General features: G+C 47.8%; 1 protein-coding gene across 1 annotated transcript; it reads right to left on the bottom strand.

Annotated features, from left to right (window-relative positions):
• Positions 1-37: 37 nt before the first annotated feature.
• Positions 38-18,868, bottom strand: MINAR1 (membrane integral NOTCH2 associated receptor 1). Its single transcript, XM_022554572.3, has 3 exons — positions 16,388-18,868; positions 11,263-11,514; positions 38-5,863 (listed from the first exon to the last, which is right to left on the bottom strand). The coding sequence occupies exons 1-3, from the start codon at positions 18,689-18,691 to the stop codon at positions 5,666-5,668; spliced, it is 2,754 nt and encodes a 917-aa protein (XP_022410280.1). The 5' UTR covers positions 18,692-18,868; the 3' UTR covers positions 38-5,665.
• Positions 18,869-19,810: the final 942 nt, after the last annotated feature.

Below are 19,810 nucleotides of genomic sequence, written 5' to 3'. Positions count from 1 at the left end.
GCGGGGGCTTTCTCTATCTGTGGCGAGTGGGGGCTACTCTTCGTTGCGGTACGTGGGCGTCTCATTGCGGTGGCTTCTCTTGTTGCGGAGCATGGGCTCTAGGCGTGTGGGCTTCAGTAGTTGTGGCTCGCGGACTCTAGAGCGCAGGCTCAGTAGTTGTGGCGCACGGGCTTAGTTGCTCCGTGGCATGTGGGATCTTCCCGGACCAGGGCTCGAACCCGTGTCCCCTGCATTGGCAGGCAGATTCTCAACCACTGTGCCAGGGAAGTCCCCCCAAGAAGAGTACATTATTAATAATGCCATTTGCTGCAACATGGATGGACCTAGAGATTGTCATACAGAAGAGAGAAGAGATTGTCTCTCTCCGAAGTCAGACAGAAAGAGAAACATCGTATGATATCGCTTACATGCGGAATCTAAAAAGAAATGATGCAAATGAACTTACTTATAAAACAGAAACAGACTCACAGACGTAGAGAACGAACTTATGGTTACCAGCAGGGAAAGGTGGGGGGAAGGGATAGGGAGTGTGGGATTGACATGTACACACTGCTGTATTTAAAATGGATAACCAGCAAGGACTTACTGTATAGCACAGGGAACTCTGCTCAATACTATGTAACAACCTAAATGGAAAAAAATTTGAAAAAGAATAGATATATGTATAACCAAATCACTTTGCTGTACACCTAAAACTAACATAACATTATTAATCAATTGTAAAAAAATAATTTTAAAAAAGGAGTACAGATCTAACCATGAAAAATAAAACAATAAAGCTTCTTAAAGAAAGTATACAGCATCTTTATGACATTGGAGTCTGCATAGATTTCTCAAACAGGACTCAAATTGCCAATCATAAGAAGAAAATGATACATTTTTATGTTAAAATAGAGAACTTCCATTGATCAAAAAGACACCATTAAAAGAGTAGAAAATGCAGCTCACAGAATGGAAAATCATATTTATAATGTATATCTGACAAATAACTCATTTCCAGAATTTGTAGAGAATGTCTACAAATCAATAAGAAAAAGACAAAAACCTAATAGAAACTGGCAAAAATGTGGACAGGCACTCCACAAAATATGAGATCTAAATGGTCAATAAACATACAAAAAGGTAGCAAGTCTTATTAGTGACCAGAAAAACACAAATTAAATACACAATGAGATACCACTACACACCGAGCAGAATGGCTCAGATGAGAGGCAGTATCGATTGTTTCGTAGGATGTAGAGCACGTGGAACTCCCATATATACTGCTGATGGGGCTGTAGGTTGGTAGAACCATGTTCAAAAACTTCTTGGCAGTGTCTACTAAAGCAAAACATAAGCACATCTCATGATCCAGCAGTTTTACTCCTAGGTATACCCATTACAGAAATGCACATACAAGCATATTCACAGCCCCAGACTGGAAGCTACCCGAATGTCCATCAACAGTGGAATGAATCAATAAATCGTGCTATATTCACAATCAGTGCAATGAGAATGAGAAAACTACATCCACACACCACAGCATGCATGTTTTTCACAACATCATGTTGAGTGATACAAAAGAGGACACACTGCATGAAATACATTCACACGAGGCTTTAAAACAGGCAAAACTAACACGTGCCTTGAAAAGTCAGGACAGTTCTTCTTTGCAAGGTTTTCGCTGGAAGGGGGCCTGAGGGAGCTTTCTGGGGTGCTTGAATGTTCTGGTTTTTGATCTGGGTGCTGATCACATGGATGTGTTCCATTTGTGAAGAAGCATCAAGCTGGACGCTTATGATCTGTGCGTGAAACTGACATAATTCATGCGTAGAATAAAATCTCACGGCATGCTATTTTATCATGTTTCAGTTTATTTTCGATTATATTTGGAGAGGCAGATGCTTCAAACCAACCATTATACATTAACCAAATTTTACACAAGCCATTTGAAAAAAGATCTAAAAATGTGCTTAGTTATTGGTATTATATAACAATGATCAAGCACCAAGAGTGTGCTGAGAGCTTTTCAGAACAAACATAGAAAAGACGAGTCCCTGCCTTCACGGATACCCATTCCTTTAGAGTCTTGCACATAAAACTTGACCTAATATTTCACACCCCTTTACTCATAAGGCATAAATAAGGAAGTTTGTTGCATTTCTCATTGTTATTTAATAAATATTTAATACCCTTTTCCCCAAGTATACCAACTATTACTAATATTTTTGCCTTTAAATACAAATTTCCGAAGTACAATATACAGTATACTCTGATTTGGTATTCACACGGTTGACCACAATATTCTTGCAGGTTGGTTATAATATGAAGCATGTTGAATTTCAACATTCACACATTTTTATACCACTTAACAGAATCGTTTACTATTGGCAGAGCTTTTTTTGTTAAGAAAATGAGGTGTCATTGCTCTTAGATTGATAAACTGTAAACAAAAACAGCACTGCCTTGATTCCAATAAGGGTGTCAGAACTTATGGTACATTCAGAACAGTGAATCTTAGCACATCTATCAAGCTAGCCTTGCAGATACCAACTACATAGCTACATGCCCTAAACTACTAACAATTTATGATCAGCTAGTAATGGGCGATATAAGTATGATTTGCTTGACTTGTATTTTCCGTTTAAAGGAGAGGATACTGGCGTAAAATATCTGAAAACTGTGAGCTGGGAAATTTTTTTGCTTCTCTGCAAGGCTGTGTTCCAAGCAAATTCAGAATGAAAAAGAGGATGCAATGATTCCAACTTTAATCATTGGCTAAAGAGATCTAATTTCAGAACAATCCCTTAACGACATCTGATTGTTCATTTTTTTAAATGCAAGAGAAATGAAGTGAGTTTTCATAGTGTAGTGATTTTTGGTTTCGGCACAAGAAATCATACTTCGCGTGAAAATACCAGAGAGCGTGGTAGAAGCTGGCGCCCACTACAGAAGCCGGGCCAGTCCCTATGTCACCTCCAGGGAGCTCACAGCCTCCAGGGAGCTCACAGCAGCAGGAGATTAGAGGCAGGTTTTAGAGGGATGGGTAGATGCTTCCTTCCCGGCCAGACTCTGGTCTTGACCCTTTCTGCAAACAGGATGGAGGAACTGGAGGGAGTCTGGGGTCCAGGGAAAGAAGGTGTAACAAGCTTGGGATCAATGGAGAGAAAGGACCCAACTGTGAACTTCACCTTATCTAGATTCCAAGACCCCAAGACCCCAAGCATCCATCAGGATTCAAGCCGTGGATAATCCCTTTCCAGAGGAAACCACCTTGCCTTTGGGCCACCACTGTGTGGTTTCCCAGGGGTATTATCAGGTCTGGATGTTTCCATTACGTGGCAATGATGCTGAGCTGAATTTTAAAGCTACACTGGACTTAGAGCAAAACTAAATTTCTTTCACAACCTCTCCAGATATGAAAATAGTAGAAGAAAATTCTACAGAGTCCCTTCTCTTCTATGCATGGGGTGGGGCTTATAATCATGCCCTCCCTACAGAGCTAGGCACATGGCCCCAACAGGGCCCATTAGGAATAGATTCACCCAAGGGCAGTGGCAATAGTGGTTTGGTCCATCCACCATGATCCTACCTGGCAAATGAAGGAGTCCGAAAGGGATTTGACAATTTTTTTCTTATCCTGGGTAACTGCATCTCCACTTCTCTGCCAATCATAGAGCAAGAGATTGGGAACAACCCATCTCTGCTGCTCTTGTGGCTTAACCTGTGATAAAGGTGACAGTGGCAGGACTGGGGTGTGTTCTAGAGCCGTACTGGTTGGGAGGAGAGCTGGGATGGCCACACCCAACTCCCGAGGGTATTAATCTAGAATCCCTTTTGGGGTGAAAGAAACAACCTTACTGAATGTGCCCAACCCAAAACAGAGCACCAAAAGACTAAAATTCTGACAGTAGACAGTAATATATATATTTTTTCATCTTCGATGATAAATCCTCAGTTTTCCATACTAAGGCTTAAATTGCAGTCACCTAGCTGAAAATCTGTGCATACACGTGAGACTAGAAATAGATGACATGAAGACCTCTAAAAACGAAGGTTCACTACAGATGAAAGCATCCATCCCTTATTTATTAACAACATGAAATGTTCTGACTGCCCTTTACAGTGAACAATAGGATTAGACCCAGCAAGCTAAGCATTATTTGGAAGATTTTAGGATGGGTGCTGAACGCCTATTGCTTTAAAATCTGAGATGCTTCCCAAACCTCTCTTTCAGGAGTGTATTATATCATCCAGAGTGATGATTCTTACCACCAGCATTTATTTATAATCCACCTTGTTCTCAGAAGAATTAAGGTAGCTAGTTTCTATCACTCGTTTTTCTTTAACCTGTAACAAGACAGTAGGATCAAATGACGAAAAGGATTCTTTCCGTCCAATTATGTCAAAGCACCATTCAGCAGGTGGAAACGGAGATCAAATTCTAATGAAATTACAACGGCTTCCTTACACTGGAGAAACCTTGCTCTCAAGTTATTTAACAGAGATGACAATAAACCAAACTTAGGTATTTAGATAGACATTATAGATAGATAGATAAACGGTTAAATAGATCATTTTTTTTTTGCACAGCTGACAAGTATTCAAAACTCTGGAGTAGGTGTTGGGGTAGTTGAGAATACCTCACAGCCTTTATCATATTATTGACAAGCTTTCAAAAAATTTTTAAAGCCACTGGAAATGGTTGGTATTAGTGGTGCACGGAAACCATGGTTTATAGTTAGAATGTGAAAGTTCAGCCATTGTCTCTACTCTTCAAGGCACAAGGACAAGTTCCAAATTCTTCAACTCATGTGTGAGAAGCAGAGCAACAGGTACCACCAGGAGACAGAAGATTGAGAGGAACCACACACCAAAGCAAGAATGGGAGACCCTTTGGGATGCCGTGACTTTCAGATATCGATCGTTCGTCGTTAGCAAGCAACTCTCCCACACCTTGAGGTGGGCACAGGAAGGTCTCCTGGCCTGAATACCTTGGCCTATTGAGCAGAGAGCACACTTCACGCCATGCCTGATTTGACAGTCCAGCACCTTCCTACCCGGGGCACCAGGAAGAAGGTCCAGAACGTTTCCATGAAGATGTGCAATGAAGACTGTAATGATGACAGAAGGGCAAGAATGAAAAGTCGGTAGCCCTTGATAAAAGTCAGCAGAGAAGTAACCCCCTTTATGGATACATACCCTGTTTCTTTGCCAGCGATGGTCTAAGAACATTAAGGGAAAGAGAACCCATGATTTTTTTTTTTTTTTATTCTCATCTTGCTATCTCCCTTAGCTTCCCTAAAAAAGGCATGGATTAACCATCTCCTCTATAACATATTCCCCGCCATGAAATTTCATCAAATTGGAAAGAATCCAACCAATCAATCTTCCTCTTTTTTTTTTACTTGGAATTCAGTTTGTATCTACTGGTAGTCCATTACATTCTTTTGGTAGGAAAAGCTATTGCACTTCTTAAAATTCATCCATGGAATTAAGTCAAAGCTAATAGGTAGGTAGATATCTCTCTAGAATGTATACTTTCTGAAGGCCATCGTCCGTGTTTGCAGAAAAGCCTCCGTGATTTCTGTTTCAACAAACTGTGGCCCCATTGGCACGTGATTTTAAACTACAGAGGGAGACGTCGGTCGTCATGAGCCGTAGGCAACGTTGCACGTCCAGTGGCTCATGATTTCATTGTGCAGATGGGCACGACGATGACCAGGATGACTGTGCACGTCGCTGCAGCGATCAGAGCAGCGATCTTGCAGACCTTGGCTCGTCTGAACTCGGCTTCTTTCCTTTTCAGTAATGAGTCGTAGCCTGGAGTATAAATATCTTCCATCCAGTATTCTAAGTTGTTTGGGTTTAAAGATTCTTGAGTCTAAAAGTGAAGAGAAGATGTTAGAAATATGGTGAATACGTGCAACAGGTTCAAGACGTTCCGACAATCCTCACCCCTGAAGCATCTCAGAGCTGCCTGCAGCTTGCAGGGGAGATGATCGAGGAGCCCAACGCTGCCCACCAGCCCCTCCTGAGGTGGACCACCAAGGACTCGGGCTCCCGCACATCCCAGATTGTACCTGCCCCTCTCCTACTACAAAGGTCATGATGGGGGACTTCCCTGGTGGCGCAGTGGATAAGACTCTGTGCTCCCAATGCAGGGGGCCAAGGTTCGATCCCTGGTCAGGGAACTAGATCCCATATGCATGCCACAACTAAGAGTTTGTATGCCACAACTAAGGAGCCCATGTGCTGCAACTAAGGAGCCCACCTGCCACAACTAACACTCAGTGCAACTAACTAACTAAATAAATATTTAAAAAAAAAAACAGGTCACAATGGTCTTGACATAGGAAAACCCAGGGATTTCCTGGGAGCAAGCAAAATAGGGCCGAGAAACAAGACTCTACGCCTCAAGGGCGTACGGCCAGGAACAGGCTGGCCCTGCTGCATGGGAAGCAGGGAAAGTCGCTGAAAAATATTCTCCACTAACGGTCCCTAAGAACAGAGGCGCCTAAAGCAAGGCTATTGTACTACTCTGATTTGGTTCCCAGTTCTTCAGTAAAGCCTCTACTGAAAAATCAAAGGCACCTCCCAGATAAGCAGGTCAAACAAAACATAAAATATTTCCATTTCAAACATCTGTCAGGCCACTGCTCACAGGCCACCCCCATGCCAGGTGCAGAGTCCCCAGTGGGAGAGACCCCCACCCACTGCCATTTGTTTCCCAGCCTCCCTGAGATTAGTGCCTGTCTGCAGGAGAAGTATTATATTTAACCTGTTATCACCCAGGAATCTCATTCCCCATGGATGACTAACAATCTTTCCATAAAGAAAGGCAGTGTCCTCATCTCACGGCGAACATTTAATAATGTGACTGTCACATAAAAGCAGCAACACATTGCAATTCCAAGTGAGGTCGTCTAAATCTTCGAAACACAAGCAAAATATCCATTTTGAAGACTTTCTCAGATTGTTTAATGCTCATAAAGGTGGGCATGTTACAGATCACACACACACACACACACACACACACACACACACACACACTATGTACTATGTTATTGGAATATTGATTATTCTAACCCCTATTAGTCATTCTCCACCTGTCCTTTCAGAACCATTCTCTGTTCTTTTCTGTCTTGCTCTGTGCCCCCAGGAGACCAGCCAATATGGACACATCCCAGGTGGATTCAGTCAGTGGGGCACAGTTCCCCCTGCTCCCTCCCTGATGGGCCACAGTTCTATCAGGTACCTGCTCTCACAGCTGTGGGTCTTGGTGGGTTTCAGAAACAGCTCCCTTTCCTTGGCCTTCAGATCCAAGGGCAGCAACAGCCTCTCACTCATGCTGGTCCCTGGGTGCTTCACGGGCTCTAAACCCTGCCTACACCGCCGCCAAGAGTCCCCTCCTTCCCACTCCTATCATCCGTGAGTATGCCATCTGCTTCCTGCCGGGATGTCGACGACCCACATGCCGTGGACTCCTCTGGCTGCTTTATTGCTCTCCTGTTTTGTTTTTGTTTTGTTTTGTTTTTTGGCCATGTGGCGCGCAGGATCTTAGTTCCCTGCCCAGGGATAGAACCCGGGCGCCCTGCATTGGGAGCACGGAGTCTTACCCACTGGACCGCCAGGGAAGTCCCTGCTCTCCTGTTTCTAGTGGCCTTCCAGTACAGGGGCCGGCAGACTCCAGCCCAGGCGCCAGATACAGCCCAGCACCTGCCTTCGTACAGCCTACCAGTTAAGAACGGTTCTCACATTTTTAAATCATTGAAAAAGAATAAAAGGAAAACAATAGTCAGTGGTATGTGAAAATCATATGAAATCAAATCTCCGTGTCCCAAAATAATATTTTGTCGCAACACAGTCATATCCAGTCATTTACAAGTTGCCCACGGCTGCTCGAGACAATTATTGGCAGAGTTGAGCAGTTGTGATGGAGACTGTAAGGCCTGCAAAGTCTTAAAGCAGTTACTCTCTGGCCCTTTAGAGGAGAGTGTGCCAATATTCTAGAATATTCTGTACAACGTTGCATAATGAAAAGAGAATGGGACTTCGGGGTCCCTGAAATCCTCCCAGGTCCCCTTCCTCACGGAGGTACAATGTTCAAAGACTTTTCCAATTATTCATGTTATCTGGAAGGGCTGGGAGGAGTGGTAGGCAATGCTGGCCATTGCGAGGACCCACACCATGAGAAACAGGACATGCTCCATGATGGAAGAGTCCTTAAAACGCAGGATTGTCTGTTCAGACTTTGCAAGAAGCTCCTACTCCAGCACTTCTGCTAAGTCCCAGGAGCCACGGTCTCCCTGAGTTGCCCAGGGCACTTCTGCTACTGCCCAGCTCCGGCTGTTAGGACAAGTGTCCTTATGCTTGGGCTGCAGCTCTTTCCCCAACACAGCTCTGTCCTCCATGGGCACTTGGGATCGGTCTGTTTCCCTGGACATGAAAGCTCTTCAGCAATTTAATGGGTACCTAGAGGGGAGCCAGGGAGCCAGGGGGGCATGTTAAGCTGGGGACTGGTCTGCAGGGCTGGGCGGGTTTGGGTGGAAGACTGAAGGGGCAGCTCTCCCTGCTCTGACACTTTGGAGACAGGCTCTGACCAGGGAGGCTGAAACACCACCTCTTCTTCCCAATATTCCCAAGGCGGGCCAAGGAGTAAGCAGTGTGTAAACGACACATCAGATTTTGTCTTGTTCCCTCCAGCTCAGACAGAAGGAAACTGGCTCTTTCATAGGTAGCTATCTATGCTTTAGGGGCTGGGATTCATCCTGTGAAGTCTATTATTTTTAATTACTTTTTCCAATAACCGCAAGCTCTCGTGCCACCCAGTGGGACACAGGGGGCATCCTCGGTTGTTAATTACTCCTGCTGAGCGCTGGAAATGGAAACGGGGCCTGTACCTTTGCTGCACCCTCAAGTGGCCATAGATGGCAAGTTTACATCTTGACGCCACGGGGCCCCAAGAAGATGGTCCAGATGCGGAAGCTGCCCTAAGACAGTACCTGGGTCTCTGCAAAGCGATGAAAACAAGTAAGGTGGCGCCTTTCTGCCTTCATTCAGCTCCTGATACCTGTTCTGTTTTGCTGCAAACACCCTCGAAAGGCTATCGAACTCTTTCCTGTCTTATATTTTTTTGTGAGACTAGATACACGATCCTTTGCATTTTTAAGTGATGTCACCTAAAGCTCTCTAATCTAAAGATCTTTTATTTTTTATAATTTTGCCTTTATGCTTCCTAAAGATTGGCACTTTAAAATTGCATGTATCCGTAGAGCGAAATCTCCCAGACTCTGCCTCCCAAACTTTAAAAAGATGTTTCTCAGTCTATGACTCATTCAATTAATCTGCTCCTGTCAAGGTCATCCTATGTACTGGTGAAACATTGACTATTCCACCAGGTGAGCCATTCACACCTCTGGGCCTTTTGTGACTCGCCTGCAGCTCGTGGCATCCTAATACCCACAGGTTGCGGTGTGGTAGCCACAGCAGAGCACTGGGACCCTCCTGCAGGAGAAGCAAATCCTATCTAGATTGCTTGTCAGCAGGATGGTGACAGGAGAGGACGTGGCCTGAAGGGTCAAGTGGCGTGCAGCTGGCATGGGGACAAAACATGCAGGAGGTGACAGGGGCCAGGAGTACCTCTGAGGTGGTCCTGATATCACCACCCACTTGACTCTCAGGATCTGGCCAGAGATATCCCTTCCCATAATTGCTGTCATTTAGGGCCCAACATAAACAAATGTCACCGCAGTCATTTGTGTGACATGAAGCTCTACTCTACTGTCATCAACAGAAAAACGACATGGTGGAAAGGCAACATAGGAGGAAGTACAGGAGTCTTATTGCCAGATAGTCCATTATGAATTTAGACTTGTCAGGCCTGCACAAGTTCTTGTGCTTCTCGGGGCCTCGATTTCCTCATTTATAAACTTGAGATGAACATCATCACTCCCGCCTGCAGGCCACTGTGCCTTGTGCGAGAGACCGTGATCAAAAGTCCCTTACAGGGCTTCCCTGGTGGCGCAGTGGTCGAGAGTCCGCCTGCCGATGCAGGGGACACGGGTTCATGCCCCGGTCAGGGAAGATCCCACATGCCACGGAGGGGCTGGCCCCGTGAGCCATGGCCGCTGAGCCTGCGCGTCCGGAGCCTGCGCTCCGCAACAGGAGAGGCCACAACAGTGAGAGGCCCGCGTACCACAAAAAAAAAAAAAAAAAAGTCCCATACAGAGTGGATCAATTTCAGCATCATTTCAACAGCGCCAAAATGCCTTTTCGGTGCCTTCTTAATGGCAGGTACTTTAAATACATTATTTTCATTTCTGACAGTGACTCTGAAAGTTAGATATTATTATGGACATTTAACAGGTGAGGGAACCAAAGCTCAAACAGGTGAACATTCCAGGCCACACAGCAAAGGAACCCTGGCTTAGAACCCACACACTGTGGGAAAACACATTTCTTTTCTCGCCACTGCACTGCACCTCCTGCAGCCCTCCTGGCTTTAGGGAGAGGCCATTTCAAGGGAGACCCTGCCATACCACCGCCCCCCCCCACTGGCATCTGTCCAACTGCCCTTTAAGTGGTGTGGACCTGCCGGGACCCGTACGTGAGTGGTGGCGTTGGGATGATAGCCTCACTGCCCACCAAGCTAGCTGGCAGGTGGGGACAGGGTACTTCCTGTGCTCCCGAGGTGATGCGGACACACAGATAGACACAGTGGGGATGGAACCAGGTGGAACTGCCCACCACAATGAAAGTGGCCAAAACCCAGCCCTGCCTGTGGTTGAACAGAAAGCATGCCCTCCAGCCACAACTGTATTCACAGAGCTTCCGGGGATGGCGCTTACCTGGGACTGCTCCGTATGGAAACATAATCCATAGCTCGGCTCCCACAAATATGCTTTTATCCCACGTGCTACATGTGGAAGGAGAAATCAGCTTGTGTTTCATTAAACAGTTGGGCTGAGGTCTTGTGAGCAAATACGAGAATCTGCACTTGGTATGGAGTCTTAAACGTATAGTTAGCAAATCGGATGGCCAAAGTCGATCAAGCAAGCAAGCAAGCATTCCCACTGCTACATGTTTACGAAGCAATAAGCGAAATAGCAATCTCCTTGTGAAAAATCTCTGCTCTACGATGTTATGCAGGTTCCGAATTCCACGGTGGGGACCCAGGGAGCTGAAGGTGAGGGAGCGGGCCGGTTAGGGCATCCGCTATCCATTCCTGCATCCGCCAGCGTGTGGCTGGGCTCCCCCCACCCGGGGCAGTGAGAGGCTCACCTGCAGGTCCAGGGCTGTCAGCTTGCCCTTCTCGCCCGCGTTGCGAGCATACTCCTCGATGGTCCAGGAAGACTGGCCCCGCTTCACCTCCAGCTCCGTCAGCCGCATGTCTGTGTACAGAGGGCTGTTCTTCATGTGGGCCTTGAGGGAGGCGGGGTAGGGGTGAGGGCTGAACACCTGCTCCACCAGGAAGCCGTCTTTGGGCTGCTTGGGCAGTCGGTGCTGCGGGGGGATGTCATACTGCCTGTCTGCCTGCAGAGGGGCACAGGGGAGTCCAGAGAGCGACACAGATGCCGTCAGAGAGCCCACAGTGCCAGTGGGCAGACACCAGCTTTTCACCACCGGGCTCTGCCCGGGTAGCAACATGCAGTTATTCACGAGCAAATAGAAAGAATATCTGGACTGGGGGACATTTACTAGGAAAAGCTTATGACATTGATAATACTCAAATGACCCAACATTTCTATGCCAGGAAGAGATGATTTTATCTAACCCTCATACCATGACTACTATCATTAACACGCATTGTTCAGCTAAGGAAATGGAGCCCAGAAAGACTCAGTAATTTACCCCAGGGTGCACAGCTGCCAACGGGAAGAGCTGGCATTTAAATCTATCATCTGGCTTCAGAGAAGCTTTGCTTAACTACTGCATAGTATTCCCCCCCCTTTTTTTTTCTTTTTTTTGCCGCACCACGCGGCATGCGGGATCTTAGTTCCCCGACCAGGGACCGAACCTGCGTCCCCTGCAAGGGAAGCGCAGAGTCTTAATCACTGGACTGCCAGGGAAGTCACTGCCCCCTCTTTCTCTTACCAATTTCTACCTGGTACTGAGGAGTAAAAGATATGGGGTCCTTCCCCCTAGGAGCTGGCTGAAACCACTGATGCCACACTGCTTCTCTGGATGGAAGAAGCCAAGCCAGAAAGCACGTGGTGGGAGCCTCTAGTGATTTTCAGAGACCTCTGCGTGGCCTTCAAGACAAGGGAACAGTGTGGACCACAGTTTGGAGGCAGGAAGGTGCCCAACACAGCTGCCATCACTTACGTTCTCAGTCCTTGAGTTCCACCCGATCCTGGGGGCTCCGTTCTCCATGAACCCTGTTATAACTGGAGTCTTCTGGTACTTTCTACTTCTAACTTGAGGCCCTCAGATCTCCACATAGATGTCACGTCCTCCAGAAGTACTCCCTGACCAAGACCGGGTCAGCGCCCATCTACGTGACCCCTTCAGACTGTGTACAGAGCCCGCGGCCAGCACTGTCTGTACTGTAACTGAACTGTAACTGCCTGTTTGTCTGTCTGTCTCCTCCGCCAGACTGTGAGTTCCCCGAAGGCAGGGGACAATAGTGAGCACATTTTTTTTTTTTTTTTTTTTTTTGCTGTACGCGGGCCTCTCACTATTGTGGCCTCTCCCGTTGCGGAGCACAGGCTCCGGACGCGCAGGCTCAGCGGCCATGGCTCACGGGCCCAGCCGCTCCGTGGCATGTGGGCACTTCCCGGACCGGGGCACGAACCTGCGTCCCCTGCATCGGCAGGCGGACTCTCAACCACTGCGCCACCAGGGAAGCCCAGCGAGCACCTTTTAATTGCCCGCTCAGCAAAATCATACCACCAAGGAGAAGGCACTCCAATCTTTTTAAAGGGATGGATCCCAACATCATGGAGTCGTGCACATGAAACAGAGAGCCAGAAGAGCTGTGGGTGTGAGCAACAGACAAAGAAAAAGGAAAAATAAGAACATGAGTGAGGGGCGGTGTGGACAAGCAAGAGGTGGGGAACGGACTCAGGTGTCAGGAAACGGAGGGTTTACGTGCGAGCACCTGATGAGATAACGTGTGTGAGTGGGAGTGTCCGCATCCTACACGTGGACGGGGACCAGAAGCACGCTCCCAGCTACCAGCAAACTAGACCCATCGGCCCTTGCTCAAATACAGTATAACTCTGAGCCCTTCCAAACCATTAAGACCGCTGCTACAGAGAAAGCAGGATAAACTTGGCCAAACCCAAATAAGGAAGTGAGGTGTCCTCTTATTTTTTCTAGCTCATCAAACCCAAGTATCTTCTAAAAGGTGTCACTGAGTTTATTCATTCAGCTCATCACCACTACCGAACACTCAGAGGGCTCCCACGGCATGCAGGGCCCGTGCCGAGCTGGGGGCAGGGCAGGTGCCAATAATAACAACAAGGCATCATAACTACAATTAACTGAGGGCTGACTGTGTGTGTCTCCTGCTGTGCTCGGGGCTGAACACGCGATATCCCATTTCAGCTTCTCGAGAACATCGGCAAGGCTATAACATTATAATCCCCGCTGTGGATGCGGAAACTCAACTTAGAGAGGTTAAGGAACTGGCCCAATGTCACACAGCCAGGAAGTGGCAGAGCCAGGATTTGAATTTGTTCTCGCTTCTGAGATGGAAAGTTACCCGCTGCCCACGCTTGCCACCCTGCTCCTACCACGGAGGCGTTTGCGTTCTAACATGGCAGTCGGTATGTATACCTAAGATACTTTTAAAATAAAGGTTGGTATCTACTCTGTCGGAAGAAAGAGGATGAAAGGCAGGTGATCAGAGACCAGCAATAATCTTGGGAGGCTTTCAGAGGCTTACGAATTAAGAGGCCTTGAGGGGAACTGGGTCTAGATCAGCACCGAGGAGATGGACAGGACACTTTTTTTTTTTTTTTGATGTGGACCATTTTTGAACTCTTTATTGAATTTGTTATAATATTGCTTCTGTTTTATGTTTAGATTTTTTGGCCACGAGGCATGTGTGATCTTAGCTCCCCGACCAGGTATCAAACCCACACTCCCTGCATTGGAAGGTGAAGTCTTAACCATTGGACTGCCAAGGAAGTCCCTGGATAGGAAACTCTTGATGGAGGAATCACGTGAGTAAAGGTTCGACAGTGGGATGGGGCCTGGCCATCCTAGGTACTTGCTGAATGAGTGACTGAGTGAACGAGGGTGGCACTTTTGAGGAAAACCAGGTAGGCGTATCAAGGTGGAGAAGGGCCCAGTCCAGGTGAACTGGAGCCCTCCTGTTGGGGAGAAGGACATGATATGCCGAGGGTTTGAGTGGCTGGACTGAGTGGCTTGAAGCTTTGCTGAGCAAAGGGGAGTCAAGGAGGAGTTGGGAACAGGAGGCACTGCACACCCCTGAGTGGAGCTTTAGGAAAGGGAGCATAGCAGTGGTGGATGGGATGAGATGGAAGTGGCGACAGAGGTGGGGGGATGATGAGCGAGAGAGACCAGTTACAAATGTGCCCCCAAAGCCCAGGTGGGAGGTGGTAGGAGCCTGGACTTGGGGGAGGGAGGGTGGATTTAAGCGGAAAGAAACATCACAAAAGATAAATCCACAGGGTCGAGTAGCCCAACTGGATGTGAGAGAGCCAATGAGGGAAGTCAGAGATGAGAGACATCCCTTCAGTTTGGGGAATGGCTAGAATGGCGACCCCAGAATCGGTACAGGGAGAGGGAAGCCTGGCTTTGAAGGAACAGAAAATCTAGCTGGGACCTGCAGATTTCAACCCACGGCAGACATCTGGGGGAGCTGGCCTTCAGCAGTTTGAGATTTGGGAGCAAAGTTCAGAAGGGCCCCAGGGTTGGTCACCACCATGGCAGGCATCAGCCCAGGGATGGTGAGAGCCACACGTCGGCAGGGAGAAATGAGGTCACAGAAGGAGGCCAAATGAAGACCGCTCACCCCAAACACTAGCAACTTTGAGCTGTGTATTTCAAGGGATCTTTCTCAAGCTTATTTCTGGTGGTTTCTGGGGGCTTTGACATTTTATGGGTTGGACGCATGGCTAGTTCAGTTAAACTTGATATATCTATAGAAGTGCCAAACCACTGGAGTGCTCTAAATGGCCATTTTCAATGCTACCTAAGACCCAGGGCTCCAGGAACCTGGCCAGACTCTAGCAGCTAATTGACACGACAGCAGTGCCAGAGGAGAAGACCCACAGCTGGGCATCTCGTCGGAGTGTCGGCACATAATATATTCTGGTTTCTGTCCGACACCACGCGTCGTAAGTGGCTACGGAAGCGGACAGTGGCCGGCACAGGTGCCAGAGGTTCCTTTGGGATCAGAAAAAAATCACTTCTTATTTTACTCTCTTTCCCTGCTTTGGACCCTGAAAACTTCCTTAGGGCTCCATTTTCTAAGCTTGCCCTTCTTGGCATTCGAGGGACTCAGCCTCCTTCTCTGTGTTCAATGTCTGCAGCCACACCTCTTCACTCCCTCTCTGATGACTGGTCCTCCGAGCCCTCAGGAGGCCCCGTGGTCTGTCCTTTAGAATCAGGGTAGGGAACTGAGATGAGCCACAAATTGAAATGGCATCACTTTGGCCAGAAAGGGTTCAATGTAACCTACTTAGAAGGAGGAACAGCAGCCACAAGTACCGCTGAAACAAATCATCCCTACTGCAGGGGCCGAGAAGAAGAAAGAATGTGAGTATGTGTGTGTGTGCTCACTCCAGCACTGACAGAAAGATGCTGACTATAAAGGTGCAAAAACGCTCACGTTCCCATAAAACTGTGTAGGAAAAAACCTCAAAAGCAAAGAAAGACATCATATTAAGAGTTGCCATCCTTGGGCGGTGGAACTGTGAATAATTTCCTTAATTTATCTTCTTTTCTTACGAATCATCTATTGATCCTAAAATGAAAAAAACTCAAACTTTTAAAAAGGAACACCGCGCATGCCACAAAGTACGTGAAAGGGCCATAGGAGCTAGCTCGCTTTTAAGTCATTTCCCTCCTTTGCTTTGCCTGCACCCTGCCCTTTCAGAAAGGACAGGAAGAAAGCCCTGGTGATGCTTGTCTGCTCTGCCATGTTCCCCATTCTATGAAAATCAGGTCTCGAACCACCAGTCCAATATCTGAGCCATGCTTTCTCCCATCGGCAACACAGCAGCGTGTGCTCCTCCGGGCTGATGGACAATTTGGAGGGACCAACCACCAGGCTATGCTGTCCTCTCTGCTCTAACATGGAAAGTCTGGAAGGATTACGAGCACAACAAGGGCAGGCCTCTTTTTCGTGTAATGTAAGCTTCCAGGCTTGGAAACAGACCAGGGCCATATCGTAAGGCTGCTGCCTAGTTACGCGAGCTTACATGCGCATTACCTCTTTAGATTTTCGATGCCAGTCCTTACTTTCCCCAGGGCCTCTGTCTTTCACATCCTCCTCTCCGACGCCCACGCGGTTGGTGTAAGTGATGGTGCGCCAGTCCCTGGGCGAATTGGAGATGCTGGCGATTTTGGACTCTGTGGCGCTGTTCTCCCCCGTCAGGGACCTGGAGGATGGCCTGGTGAAGAGGCTTTTTTTTAACGCCTTGACACGAAGGCTTTCGCTGTTGCTTCCGCTGGCGTCTGAGGAGCACCAGTCGGCCGAGTTCTCCAGTTTGGGCCCGTGGGAGCCATTGTGTGCACGGAACATCCGGGGAGAGGCGCTCTCATCGGACGGAGCCTCGCTGGTCAAGGAATTCAGATCTATCTGCACACTCACCTTCTCGGGCTGCTGTATCTTCTGATCCAGCTTACTGAGCTTGCCCAGGACCTGGGAGATCTCCTCGCGGACACCCGACAGCGACTCGAGCTTCCGTTCAATTTCACCGATCCTAAGCACCAGTTTGCACACGCTGGTCTTCAACTCCTCTTCCGAGTGGTGGCTGTCTTCAGGCCGGTTGCCCTTTTCTCCTTTGCTGCTGGGGAGCCCGTTGGCGATTTTGGTTAGGTTGTGCTCCGGTGAACTGTCACAGTCCGACTTGTGAAGCTGGGACAAAGATCCTGTGCTGTTGTAGCAGGATGACTGTATCACTCCCGTCGAGCCACTGATGCTCATGTCATCAAGAAATCGGAAAATGTCACTGATGTCATCACTGACAACTTCCGAGTCGTCATCTGACTGCTTCATGGCGTGCCTGTCACTGTACTTGCCCTGCCCAGAGGCACACAAGTCTTTGCATTTCTTGGGCTCCAGGACGTGCTGCTCGGTCTGGGTGCCCACGCTACTGGTGTCTGAGCTGAGCTGCCTGCTGGTGCAGCTACTGCTCTTGTCTTTAAATTTTTTGACCGGTTCATGCTTCTCCAGGTCAACGGAGGATGAGATCTCTTTAGATTTGAGCCCGTTTGGCTTGGCCGCGTAGCCGACGGGGAGAATTGGCTGTTGCTCCTGCGGCATGAGGTAAGCTGGGCGCCTGTCTGGGGTTGGGAAGTTGGCGGTCTGGCTGCTGGGATTTGGATAGCGGAGCTTCTCCTCGGAGGGATTTCTATTGAAAAAGGACCGTTCAAAGTCAGGAACTTCTTCAGTGTTTAGGCTCCAGCTTTTGGCCGGCCAGGGGGTCTGCTTGCCCGGCCTCCCGGGACAGCGCCTGGCCTCCTGGGTCCCCATCACTGGAGTGGGTCCAAAATACGTGGAGGCTTGAAGGTCATCTAAGCTCTCGTGCTTTGCCCGCCTTTTGTCAGGAACAGGGGAGTATTCGGGATTCAGGTACTGGCTGTTGTAGGGCATCTCAAAGCTGTGATTGGGGAAGGGTGTCTTGTGGGACTCCTTTCGGCCCTGGGGTTTCCTGTGCTCGCCCTCAGCCTTGTTAGCGGGACTGGCCAACTCGGGGGACACAGTCATCAGGTTGTGAAACTCCTCTTTGAAGATGTTTCTTTTCTGGACGCAGGACTGGACCACGAAGGGCTCCTCATTAGCGATGAAAGTCTCCTTGATGCCCTGGGTGTGGGGCAGGGAGTCCTGATCGGACATGGACTCGCTCTCGATGTTCATGGGGAAATACGTTCTCTGCATCTCGCAGGGCTGAGGGCTGGCCACCGAGTAGGGGGCCAGAGCCTGCAGCCTGTCCAGGGAAGCCGCCCGGTTTTTCACATCTTTGCTGACCCCCAGCAGGAAGTTGGGCTCGGAGGCAGGTACAAACTGCGGGCAGTCCTTGCAGTCCATCTTGCGGCACTTGGAAGACTGGCGGGTGGGGTAGCCCCGGCTGAAAGGCTGGTCGCTCAGCTCGCAGCTGAGGGACTCACACTGGGCTGCGGTGCAGAGTTCCGTGTCCGAGCGGCCCAAGTCAAAGGCCGCCTCCTTCTTGCGCATCTTCTGCCGGCCACTGGGGAGCTTCTCCTTGGCCGTAGCCCCATTCATCTGGATGAGGTTGAATATCGTCACGATATCTGCCGCCACCATGATTTTCTTCGATTGCTGGTTGTTCACGGTGCATTTCATCTTGTCTTTGAATAACGTGGCTGGAAAATTGGGATCGAGACAAGCCGTGTAGAAGAGGACACTTCTCAGTTTGGAGAGCTGGGACAGATCAAAACGGGTGCACAGGGATTTGCACAGGTCCTGGTAGGAAACGGTATTTTGCTTGCTGTCCAGTTCCTCCAAGATTTTCACCAAGAAGAGGGAAGTTTCCTGATTGGTCTCCATCATTTAGAGTTTCAAAGCCTCACTGATGACACAAACTTCGAGGCAGTTCTACGGGGTGACAATATTGAAAAAGAGAAGCGGGGGAGAAAGGATTATAAACACCAGTGGAGTTTTAAGTCAAGCTGGTTATGAACCACATAAAGAAATGCAAGGAAAAACTCCTGAAGGTTTAAAAAATGTCATAAGTGCTTTAAAAATATTTATAATATACTCTGTAATTCGCTTCCCAGTAATCTACCTAAAGAAATTATTGACTATGATTTTGCATAAAGATGCTCATTATGTATATGTACAACTGATTCACTTTGCTGTACACCTGAAACTAACCCAACATTGTGAATCAACTATACTCCAACAAAAATTTTTAAAAAAATAGTTACAATTATAAAAAAATGATGTTCATTACAATGGCATTTATAATAGTGAAACAATAAAACATCTTAAATATCCAAATATTAGGGGAATGCATAAATAAAACGGGTTACCGTATACGATGATTTCTTACAAACATTAAAATTATATTAGGGCTTCCCTGGTGGCGCAGTGGTTGAGAGTACGCCTGCCGATGCAGGGGACACGGGTTCGTGCCCCGGTCCGGGAGGATCCCACATGCCGCGGAGCGGCCGGGACCGTGAGCCATGGCCGCTGAGCCTGCGCGTCCGGAGCCTGTGCTCCACAACGGAAGAGGCCACAACAGTGAGAGGCCCGCATACCGCAAAAAAAAAAAATACATATATATATATATATATATATATATATTAATGTACATCCTTACAATGGAATACTACTCATCAATAAAAAGGAACAAATTACCAGTACTTGTAAATGACATGGATGAATCTCAAATGTATTGTGCTTGAGTGAAAGAAGCCAGACTCGAAGGCTACCTATTATACGGTTCCATCTTAACGATATTCTGAAAAACAGATCCGTAGCTGCCCGGGGCTGGATGTGAGGCAAGGTGCTGGCAAAACGGCACAGAGAAATTTTCCTGGATGATGGAACTATTCCACATCTTGATTGGAGTGGTGGTTGCATGCCTCTATGCATTTGTCAAAACTCACAGAACTGTGTGCTAAAACGTGTGAATTTTAGCTATGTAAATTGTACCTTAATTATAAA

Source organism: Delphinapterus leucas, chromosome 2 (assembly GCF_059928025.1).
Source record: "Delphinapterus leucas isolate spDelLeu-1000000601 "Yukka" chromosome 2, BTC_Dleu_Yukka2, whole genome shotgun sequence".
Lineage (NCBI taxonomy): Eukaryota > Metazoa > Chordata > Mammalia > Artiodactyla > Monodontidae > Delphinapterus > Delphinapterus leucas.
Note: the sequence above shows the minus strand (reverse complement) of the source record. Positions and strands in the feature narration are given on the sequence as shown.

What these genes read in the sequence shown, in the direction of transcription:
- MINAR1 (XM_022554572.3), bottom strand. Translation starts at nt 18,691, where the DNA reads ATGATGGAGACCAATCAGGAAACTTCCCTCTTCTTGGTGAAAATCTTG. An exon ending in GGCATCGAAAATCTAAAGAG is followed by an intron (nt 11,515 to 16,387) that starts GTAATGCGCATG and finishes GCCCCTCTGCAG; the next exon opens with GCAGACAGGCAGTATGACAT. An exon ending in TGACAGCCCTGGACCTGCAG is followed by an intron (nt 5,864 to 11,262) that starts GTGAGCCTCTCA and finishes CTTCACTTTTAG; the next exon opens with ACTCAAGAATCTTTAAACCC.